An 11,641-nucleotide genomic window follows, 5' to 3' on the forward strand; every position below is an offset into this window, starting at 1 on the left:
CTACAAAAAATCAGCAAACCAAGTTAATGACTGATTTTTTTTTTTTTTAGTTGAAAAAAGTTAATAATGTATTTGAGAATAACTTTTAAAGAGTAACAAACAAAAAATGAATGATTGAAAGCAATATTTTGAAGATCAGACCGACCAATTGACCCATCAGCTGATCTAACTTGAAAACCAAACAAAATATAAGAAAGTGACAAACAAAAAGATATAACAAAGCGCCCACCGTGGGGCTCGAACCCACGACCACAAGGTTAAGAGCCTTGCGCTCTACCAACTGAGCTAGACGGGCTTTGCTTGTCTTTCTCCTGTGTTTCAATTATTTGAAGATTCAATATTTGCTTACATTTTAAATTTTCCCCTTTATTACTTTTTATTGGGATTTCATTGTATCTTTTTGTTATTAATTTCTATTAATACCTAAACAATCTTCATCAGAAAATTGCATTTATCAATTTTAATGAATTGAGATATGTAATTGTGAAATTTTGAAGTAACAATTTTGCTATGTTTCATTCCGTGTTTAAAAAATGAAATCAAACAGTGTAATTGGCACTCACAAGAAAGAGATTTTCTTATCATAAACTAGTCAATTATCAGTCAATAATAAAAAAAAATATGGCTAAAAAGAAGCAATTTTTTGTCAAAAATGATGGGATAAAAGACACATTGTGTAAAAGAATTCATGCATCAGTCAATCCCTTTATGCTATGTTTGGTTAGGGATTTGAGGAGGGATTTGGAAAAGGAAAAGGAAAAGATAGGTGAAATGTGAATAAAACATGCTTAAATTTCACCTAGTTTCACACACCTTTTCCCTTTCTCTTTCCAAATCTCTCCTCAAATCCCTCAACCAAACACAGCATTAGGGTTGAGTTTGGATAATGAGACCTCGTTTGGGAACAGGCTAATTTAGTAACTTTTTGGCTATTTGGCTAAAAAGGTAGGTAAAAAAAACTTGTATGTTTGGGATGACTTTTTGGCTAATTACGAAAAGATGTGCAAAAAGTACAGAGAAAAGAGAATCTTTGACTTTTTGGTATGGGATGTTGGCTTTTTGGCTAATTTAGTAACTTTTTGGTTAATTGGCTAAAATAGCCTCTTGCCAAACGAGGCCGAATTTGGGTAGAAATTTGAAAAGAGAAAGATAAAAGGTGGATGAAATGTAGCTACTCATAATTTACCAACATTTTTCTTTTCCATTTACAAATTTTTACCCAAATCCACGACACAAACACAATCTATGTGTATTAGAATTTTCATTTACACGCATTCATCAATACATCAAACATTTACGTGCTGAAATTTTGCGTAGTTTGATCATCCTCAACAGATCACTATCATTGTTATCAATACTCCTCACATGCTCTCAATTATTAGCTCTAACTTTAGCTTTCTACAAGTAGCTCACTTTAATCTTAAAAGGCACAAGAACACACAAAAACAACACAAGAAGAGCACAAAGAATTATGAATGCAGGGAAAATAAATTTCACCTGCTTATTACAATGCTGTCTCCAAAAAAAAGAAAAAAGTTCTTTTTGTTATTGATAATTCAATATCATACATCAGTACATCTAGGAATGGTATAGCATCTCCACCTCATACACCATGAATATCTTTTTCCAAAAGAAAAAAAAAGAGACACAACATAAATAAAAAAGAGGGTCTATAAGTCCAAAAACCTAATTGCTGTACAATGTGAATAAATTTTAAAGGAGGACTGTAATTTGCCTTGTCTCTTTCCCGTAAACAATACTAATTACACAATTAATCAGAAGAAAAAACTAATTTATGTGTATAATCAAGACAATGGAGACGGGGAAGGAACTTGATTTAGCTGCTCAAGTCCAAACAAGTTCGTCTAAAAGATCATCAAATATCATGTCCTCGAGCTCTAGCCCCACACACTCGGCTTCAAATTGGAGATTCATCCACCTGTCACCCTTTGCTAGATCGCGGCTTATGGTATCATCTAATGATGGATCAGCCTCCGGTTTCCAGCTCAAATACCCACTTATATTCATCCAGACCACTTCAAGGACTTGGTGTCCCATTGGGACTGGACGAATATGGGAAGTCAAAGACAACAATTTGGGGCAGTATGTGAACGATCTCTCATAAATCTCTAATAAAACTTCATTGACTAGATCGAACAAGAGGAGGTGATTTGAGTTTCCAATTTCTTCGTTTTCAGGGCAGTCCGGCTCTGCTAACAACCAACCTTCCACTTCCTCAAACATGGATGGGTCCATTGGCTGGTCAGGGGAATGCCACATCCCTAGTAACTCATCCCTGGTGAATCCGGATAGTTCTAGAACATATTTTACGTAATTGAATTTAGCTGTGTCTTTTGTATTGACTAGAACGCGTAAGAATTCATTATTCAATTGGTCGATGGAACTTTGCGTTGTATTAAGGTTTACTAGGATGCTTTTGACCGCAACAGGGGAATCCATTCCTGCCTCTTGTATCTGATTGGCCAAATAATCTAACGACTCCAATTCATCAGAAAAGAGGCTTCTTGGTTTTGATGCCGAGTCTGCTTCTTCAAAACAAATCATAAAACATCCATTTTCGGCCAAATGACATAAAGATAGTGAGAAGAGGATTGATATTCACTAAATCAATAGGGACACCAAGTTGAAATAAGTAAAATGTGAACAAGGTACCACATAATATTGTTTTGTATATATGTATGAAAGTTAAACTTGATGCTAATTATCAGAACAATTCAGTGCATGACATTTCTAACTCATCTACAAAAATATAATGTTAAAACAAGGGCAAAAGATTTTGAAATTTAGTAATCGTGCCACATTGTTTCCTCCTTAAGTATGTAATCCAGTGAAGGGATATCACACAAGGAATGTGAAATCTATGACTTAAAAAGTATACCCTTCTCTATTATATGATAAACTGATACTTTTGACCAAATCATTGCATGTGTGCGGGAGAGTGTGTGTGTGCGAGCATGGAACAAAACTTCGTCTCATTTCCATTGACATGGATGAAATATTTCTATATCTGGGGAAACCAACATGAATCGTTAATGGAACACTGAAATTCCAATGTTTTCACCAAGACATACTAAAAACTACAAAGAAATTGTTTCGACACCTATTAGGAATGTCCAACAATGGCCATTTCTATTTGCACATATTTGTCAAAGATTTGAGAACAATTTTTTTAGGGAATTTGAGAACTAGGAAGGAGAAAATGAAAATGGAGAGGAGAAGTAACAAAGAGAAAATGGATATACCTTCAGACAATGAGAGCGTTGTTGGGCTGGCCATATCCTCTGGAGAGGAGTCCTCCACAGAATCTGGACATGGTTCTTCCAGCTTATTAACAGGTCTTATTGTGTCCTGAATCCCATTCTCGTGTTGAGCATCATTTTCTGTCGTTTCCAAGCTTCCCAAATCATCAGAAGTAAAACCCACTTCACCATTTGCTTCCTCATTCATGAATGATCTTGATCCCACATCATCTTTGGCAACATGATTCAATTCACCATCTACTGAGTTGTTTTCACTATCAATTTCTACAGAGGCATCTAACAGAGTCTCATTTTCTGAGACTGCAGGAAGGTTCGATGTCTTCCATTGATCAAACCTACTACCGACTGTATTTACATTGCTGTTCACATCTGGAGAGTCCTCATGTTGGAGATAATAGTATGATCTAAGATTAGGTAATGAAAGAATCCTTCCTAGGGTTTTTGGACTTCCACTAGGTGAAGGTGTCTCTTCTGTTCTCAATTTTAGTCTCTCAGATATATGGTGTTTGGCTTCTGTGTTGAAACTGGCCTCATATAACTGGCGATATCTATCCATTGATTCATTGAAAGATGATGTTCTTCTCATGTCTTGAGGTCTACCCTTGCCATTTCTTTCACAGTTACATTTGCCCATGAAATCAGGAATGTCGTCCCTCACATCCTTAGAGACTTTGCGGCCATAAGGAATTTTGTGAAGGACAGCATCCATGGTAATCCGATGCCTTTCTTTCCTACTCTCTTTAATTGCACGCTTTATCTTTTGTTTAAGATTCATGAAACGTTTCATAACCATCCTGTTGTCTTGTCGACTCTTCAGCCCAGAGGTTGATGAACCAGTAGAAGAGCTATCCAACAACTCGGGACTTGCCACGTTTGGTTTTGGAACACCATCGATCTTGGATTCAGACAGGATTGGCATTGAAGATTCACCTGCATCTTTCGTAGACTCAAGTTCAGCCAACTGTTGAACTTGACTTCCAACTTCTGTTTCCTGCTCATGCTTGAGTTTGATTGGCCTGGAACCACTTCTGCCAGATGAGCCAGGCAAAGGAAATGACTTAGACTTGGTGAATCCTATCTTCGATTTGAATGCCAGTTGACCATGGAAATAGTGTGCCAATGGAGAATTTGGGTCTTGTAAAACTTTCAAAAACAGCTCCTTGTTCATGTGGAATAAATCAAAAACATCCAGAAACTGCTTGGACTCGTGGAATGAAACATCTATGTTGGACTCCTTTGCATTTGTGAGTTTATATGTTAATAAATCTTGCTTTGCTTTGTTTAACATGTCCTGGAGAAGTGTGTCATTGTCAACTGGTTGCTTCCCATGCTCACCATCCCAGCCGTGCCCCATGTAATTCATAGTAAGCATTGCAGCACACAACTCGCACTTTTTGTCGCTGGTTATTGGTTCCTCAATGGCCTTTAATGTGCTGGGAAGAGAAGAGTTTTCATTGTCTTGGTGAACGATCACCGGAGAAGCATCTTTTGAAGCACCTTCAGCAAGTGGGTTCGAATCTGAAGCAGCTACTAAATGATGGATGGAATTTGTTCGTGTCAGTAGCAATCGTGTGGGATAGGAAGAACTTCTGCGATGTCGACCCTTTCTCTTGGACATTTCCTCTGAAATCAAAGCCTTTATTCGAGATTTCACAGAGCTCTTGGTAACTGGAGTAGCTTCTGTTGCCTTTTCTTGAATCTGAGAAATTTCAAATTTAGATACTTAACATCTAAGAAGCGCAGACACTTCAATTGAGGAGGCATCCAACATGACACTCTTGAAAAGCGTGTCTAACACTTCTTCAATGTGTCTTAATTGAAATTTTAAATTCATAGTATCGGACACTTTATAGACACTTCTCGGACTGCAGCGACACTTCTTGAACCCTCTGAATACGATCTATGTAATGAATCTCTTCACTCTCTAAATATGTTTTGAAACATTTATAAGATGCATAAATTATATGTATTTTAATGTTTTACAATTGTTTTGCATTCTTTAGATTACAATTGTTACATGAATGACATCTTAATGTTTAAGTTATGGAATATATGAAATTTATAAATAAAAAAATGTAAAAATAAAAATTAGCATGTCCCAGACGTATCTTGTCCTGCAATTTTTTCAAAATCAACATGCAAACTTGTGCTCGTTAGACCACTATTGATATCATTTATATATTTATAAATTCAAAAAATGCTACAAACATCATATTACACAGACTTACAAGGGAGTTGTTTGTTTCAGCATCAGCATTTTTTTGCATTTCGCCAGCATTGGTGGCATTTATATTGTTTCCTGGATTTCCATCCCATACAAACAACAAAAGGGGTTACCAATTAAGAAAAGGAAGCATATACTTTTCTACCTTCCACTATTATAAAATTTCAAATTTGTGATTAAAAACCACAAACTTGACACAATGCAACAAGGTTTACAACAGGTTGAACTATGGAAACATCACAGCAATCTTCATTTGAGTACATAAAACCTAATGTACTGCTTACCTATGGCATGCCTTGGGCCACCAAGCCTTTTATGCAGAAGCATTTTCTTTTTGACTTGTTGCCAGCGATGGTGGTGAAGAACATGAAGTATGCCCCACATGCATCCTGGATGATTGTTTGGTATTGAAATGGCAGTATCTTGGTTCTTACCCATTTTGTTTCAACGAACACTAATGAACCTAAGGAACTCACTTTAGTGGTTGCAACAATTGGATTCATTTACAAGCTTCCAAGTTTCCTGACCTAATACAAATCATAAAACCCTAAATTAAGCACACTGGACCAAAGAGGCTAAAGATCAAGACCACGTTAATACTTGTATTCAATTACGTTTTTAAATCAGCATCCATAAATAATTGTACATGGTTGTACTGTGCCAAGCACCAAACCAGTTGACATGCCAATATACTGGTGGAAAATATGTTCATCTTGGAAAGAGAGATTGTAAATAGATTATTACATATGAATTGGTCACTCACGTTTTACATGTGATTTCAACACAGAAATTCATCACCTGGAATGGATACATCAGGAAAATATTAGCCATCACAAAATTGATTTTTATTTTTTATTTTTTATTTTTATTTCCAAATCTTTAATTTAAATCATATCAAAAACATGTAAAAGTGACCACATACATAAGAAGAAATATGGCAAGTCTTGTGTTTTCTGTACTTCTAACTAAATGCCATATAAACTGTGAATGGGGTCATTCAAATTCAGATGTCAGGGCGGACCCTAAATGATTGAACGTTTCTCGATGATGCTAATCTCATAATTGTGCAGGCTACCATTCATTTTAAAGAAAATATACAAGTATATAAATAGATTGTGAAACAATTTCATCGAATGATGATATATATCATGTAAATGTTGCAAAAAAATCATGCCAATGCTTGCATTGTAATGGGTCCAAATAGAATTTTTCCCTAATAGAAACTCAATGGGCTATTGCCTTGAAATGAGAAATGATGATCTCCAATCCCCATCGAAATTTGATCAAAATGTAATTTTCAGATTGGCTGCAAAGAAAATTTCAAAGACCAAAAACAGAGTTAAAAAGGAACCTGATAAAATCATTAGGGTTATTTGAAGAGTTGGCTGTTTCATTGATTAGAACCCAGAAACAGAAATTAGCAAGACGAGAAAATTAAGATCATTTTCCTTCATTTTCTTGCAAAACAAACGGTCATAAGGATGAAATTAGCATTTCTAATTCTGAAGATAGCAGCAGAAGATGCAAATAAGAAATTTCAGATAATGAATGCATACAAAGGCATTTACAATTCAATGAGATATACCTTTGAGGGAAGAGTGAATTGCTGAAAGAAAGTGCTTGTGCTGCTGGTTTGCCATGGTTAGAGGTCCAAACTCCAAAACGAGAGAGAGGGAGAGATTGTGGGATGATGGTTGTTGTGTGGGAAGGAAAGAAGAGAGAGGAAAAGGGCGTTAAGTTGGTTAATTGTAGATTTGACTTGAGTTGGGTTTTTGGGATTGATGGATGAATGGATGATGCGGAGAGTTGCAGAAATAATTCAAGCCATTGTTTTCGGGATGTGGTTTTTTTTTTTGGGTTTTTTTTTCTTCTTCTTTTCTTTGTGTGTGTGTGTGTGTCTGTGATCGTGATCGTGATCGTGGGATTTTTGTGAGTTTCCCTCACATTTATTATACCTACCTTTTGCCGCCATTTATCCTCCAACCACTCCACCCCTCCACTCTCTCTGTCTCTCTCTCCCTCCTTCCTTGTGAACATGTTGCTTTGGAATTTGTATGGTTGTGAACACAAATTTTAATTTTTAAGATTAATTATACTTTTTATTTCTATAATTTAATTCAGATTTTACTTTTATCATTTTAATTTTAAATTAAAAAATTTGGTTCTTATATTTTAAATCTAGTTTTCATTTGATTTTTTTATCTAAATTTCTGTTTACATGTACACTTTAAAAAATTGACACATATTTTAAAATTACAGCTTGTTTGGTTCTAGTTTTCAGAAAATTTTATTTTTTTATTTTTCGTATTTTAATATTTTTAATAAATTTTTTTAAAAATTTTTTAGACACACCTAACATAAACGCACTTAAAAAGTATAATATTTGTAAAAAAAATCTTTAAAAATATACTAAATATCAAAAAATATAAAAAAATACAAAAATTTAGTACATTTTCGTTTTTTTGTATTTATTAATTTTTTAAAATATTTTTTTTTACAAATATTTAACTATTTAGATACATCTAAATAAAGTGCATCTAAAAAAATAAAAAAATTACTTAAAATTTAAAAAATATTCACTAAAAACAAAAAAATACGAAAAATAAAAAATTTAATTTTTAAAAAATTAAATTCAGAAAACTGAAACTAAACGCACTTAATTTTCACTTGTAGTTTCAATAGAATGACTAAATTAAAACTATACAGTAAATTTTTCTTATATTATCTCCAAATGCAGAAATCAAATTGTTAAAATAGCCATAGTTTTTTCTTTTTGTTTTTTTTTTTAATTAAACAAAAATAAAAATAATGCATTTCCAACATAAGGAATAAATACAGGAGCATGAAGGACAATTGTGGGGGACAACGTGGTACAGTGGTGGCTTCATGAAGTGGACTACAAGTAGGAAAATTGAAGAATGTAGCCAATTTGGAAACATAGTTAATAGTGAGTTTTTAACTCATTTTGAGTTATAGTATATTTTATATTTTTTACATATTTTTTAAAAAAAATTAAAAAATTAATTTTTAAACATTTTTTCAAAACACAACATATGTTCTTCTTTTATTTATTTATTTATTTTTTAAAGGTAGTGAGCACCAAGTACAATTAAGAATTGGTGTTTGGCAAGTTGGGTTGGGGCTAAAATAGCCACAAAAGACAAAACAGGCTATTTTAGCCACAACAAACAAAACATCACATCCAACCCATAATCATTACACTCTTCTCTCACAAAAAAAATCAAAAAAAGCCAAAAAGTCAAAAAGCCCTTCCCAAACCAAACTTTTCAGCCCAGGCTAAAATAGCCAAAAAAACTAAAAAGCCAAAAAGCCAACCCACTTCCCAAACGGAGGCTTTGTAGCAAAAGGTTTTCGTACTTTTGGCCACTTTATCCAACTTGGATAGATCTTTGCATCTTTTGTATGACAGGTATACGATGGCGGTGTTTGTTTGGAATTTTTTGAGTTAATTCATAATTTTTAATTTTGAAAAAATTATTTTGGACTGTTTGGTTAAATTTATTTTCAAACTACTTCTGATTCTAATAATTTATTTTAATTCAAAAAAGTTGATTCTGAGAAGTTACTTACCCCTTATTTCTGATTATCAACTTTTGCTGTTGACATATTAATTTATGATGGTACTCTTAATTTTTTTTTTTTTAAAATAGAAAAAGACCCAAAGATACTATAGATTATTATTATTATTTTTTATGAGAAATGTAGACAAGTAGTGAATAACAAAAAATAAAAGTTAATTGAAAAAGTTACTTCACGGCTTATTTAACAAATATTACTTAGCAACTTAAATCTATAATTCAACAGGTACACCAAACATATTAACAGTTTCTGATTAAAATCATAATCTATAATCTGTTAAGTTATAATGTATAATCTATTTTAATAGCTACACTAAACGGGACCGATGACTCTACATATGTGGAAGATAGAAGGATATATCATAGGGCGGAGCAAGTAATCCGTGAAATCCGTAATCCAATCCAGTCCAGTCCAATCCAATCCGATAGGTTTGGATTGATTTTTTGAATCCGCGGTTCGGTTCCGGATTGAAGAATTAAAAATCCGTAGTTTACGGATTGGTTCCGGATTGAACCCCACGGTTCCGGATTGGAACCGATCCGAACCGTATACAAATAGTCTATATTTTTATTATACATCCCCCCATAGTATCTTCTCTTAATTCTATATAAAATCTAAACTCAAACCTAAAATCGTATAATATTTTCTTTTATTACTCTTGTTTGTTGGTTTTTAGTTTTAAGTTGTAATGGTTTAAATACTTATAGTGAAATCAATTTTCTTATGGTTGTTTAAATTTTAGAACAGTATGTCGCTATTATAGAAATATATGTTGCTATTGTGGAACTAATATAGCGCTATGTTTATATTTTTATAAAATTAAAGTGTTATAAATATATTTTTGTTATTTAATTATGTGAATCCGTGGTCCTAAACCGATCCAATCCGTATTTAAATGGATTGGTTCGGATTGGTTCCATGATTTAAACGGATTGGATTGGTTCCAATTTTTTAGGAACCGTAGATAACGGATTGGTCCTGGTTTTATCCCAATCCGGTCCAATCCGGACCATGCTCACCCCTAATATATCAGGTGATATATGCATCACATGAGATAAAATATATATATATACGCGTTACATAAAATATCTCTTCTTGAAACAAATAAATAAATAGATGGTTAATATTGGAATTAGAGATAGAGAAGAAAAAAATATTGAAGAACACTTAGCCTCCGTTTGGGAAGTGGGTTGACTTTTTGATTTTTTAGCTTTTTTGGCTATTTTAGCCTGGGGCTAAAAAGCCTAGTTTGGGAAGGGCTTTTTAACTTTTTTGGCTTTTTGACTTTTTGGTGAGGTGGCCTCCTGTTAATTTACCAAAGTGTCCTTGATCCACATGTACCTGTAATTCAAAGATTTTGGCATCCACGTCAGCTTCCCAAACGGTCCACCAATGTTGTTTTTTTATTATTATTTGTTTTTTATTTTTCTCTTATTTTCGATTTTGATTTGCCGTTTTTTGCTACTTTTTTTTTTTTTTTTTGGGTTTCGATTTGGGTATTCTGCTTAAATTTTTTTATTTTTTATTTGTTTATTTTGGGTTTTATTTTGGCGTAGTTTGGTAAAATATTTTTTTATTTATTTTTTGCTTAAATTTTTTTTATTTTTTTTAAATTTATGTTTTTGTCATTTATATTTTTTTATACATTAACTAATTCTTGTTCTTTAATTTACGTTCTTTAAATAATTTAAAATGTTAATATTTTTAATTTAAAAACAACTCGATACTCAAATCGTAACTAAATATATAAAACAAAACTTAATTAAAATTTTATTTTAATTTTATTTATATTTTTTTTTTTGTATTTTAAATATTTAAATAATGTAAATATTCTAAAAAATTTACCTTGGAAAAAATTTAAAATAAATATTCAAAAAATTTACATCGTAAAAATTTAAATAATTTAAATATTCAAAAAATTATTTTAACAAACAAATTTAAATAATTTAAATATTCAAAAAATAAAAATAATTTAAAATGTTAATATTTTAAATTTAAAAACAAGTTTACACTCAAATCGTAAACAAACACGTAAAATAAAACTCAATTAATAAATTATTGTTAATAATTTATGTATTTTAAGTTCCTTTTTTTTTTTTTTTTGCAAATATTTTTTCATGCGTTTTTTATTTTTATTTTTATTTTAATTTTCGGTGAAATGATAAAAAGTGAGGTTTTATTTTATTAGGATGTGTATTTTAAATAATTTAATTTTAATTTACTTTTAAATATTTAATTTAATTTGAATTTGAATTTTATTTTAATTTTTATTTTAACTTTAATGTTATTTTAAATATTTAAATAATGTAAATAATCTAACAAATTTATTTTGCAAAAAATTTAAATATTTAAAAAATTATTTTAACAAAAAGATTTAAATAATTTAAATATTCAAAAATTTTAAATAATTTAAAATGTTAATATTTTTAATTTAAAAACAACTCTACACTCAAATCGTAACCAAACACATAAAATAAAATTTTATTAGTAAATTATTTTTACAATTCATAATCAAATACATAACTCGAAACTCCAT

The 11,641-nt window shown here is 31.6% G+C and overlaps 1 protein-coding gene and 1 non-coding gene across 4 annotated transcripts; both read right to left on the bottom strand.

Moving 5' to 3' along the window:
* Positions 1-222: 222 nt before the first annotated feature.
* TRNAK-CUU (transfer RNA lysine (anticodon CUU)) lies at positions 223-295 on the bottom strand. Its single transcript has one exon. It is a non-coding gene; the product is annotated as a tRNA-Lys (tRNA).
* Positions 296-1,521: 1,226 nt separating this feature from the next.
* On the bottom strand, positions 1,522-7,567 carry DAU1 (TRM32-like protein (DUF3741)). 3 transcript variants are annotated; one of them, XM_028241436.2, is made up of 6 exons: positions 7,091-7,413; positions 6,269-6,303; positions 5,790-6,032; positions 5,510-5,580; positions 3,264-4,980; positions 1,522-2,549 (listed from the first exon to the last, which is right to left on the bottom strand). In XM_028241436.2, exons 3-6 carry the CDS (start codon positions 5,941-5,943, stop codon positions 1,846-1,848), a joined length of 2,646 nt encoding a protein of 881 aa, XP_028097237.2. In that variant the 5' UTR covers positions 5,944-6,032; positions 6,269-6,303; positions 7,091-7,413; the 3' UTR covers positions 1,522-1,845. The 3 variants fall into 3 exon arrangements, with proteins under 3 accessions (XP_028097237.2, XP_028097240.2, XP_028097236.2); XM_028241439.2 differs by lacking the exon at positions 6,269-6,303 and having other exon boundaries at positions 1,522-2,543; positions 7,091-7,567; XM_028241435.2 differs by lacking the exon at positions 6,269-6,303 and having other exon boundaries at positions 7,091-7,525.
* Between the last annotated feature and the right edge of the window lie 4,074 nt (positions 7,568-11,641).

Source organism: Camellia sinensis, chromosome 3 (assembly GCF_055761805.1).
Source record: "Camellia sinensis isolate YWXY chromosome 3, ASM5576180v1, whole genome shotgun sequence".
NCBI classification, from domain to species: Eukaryota; Viridiplantae; Streptophyta; class Magnoliopsida; order Ericales; family Theaceae; genus Camellia; species Camellia sinensis.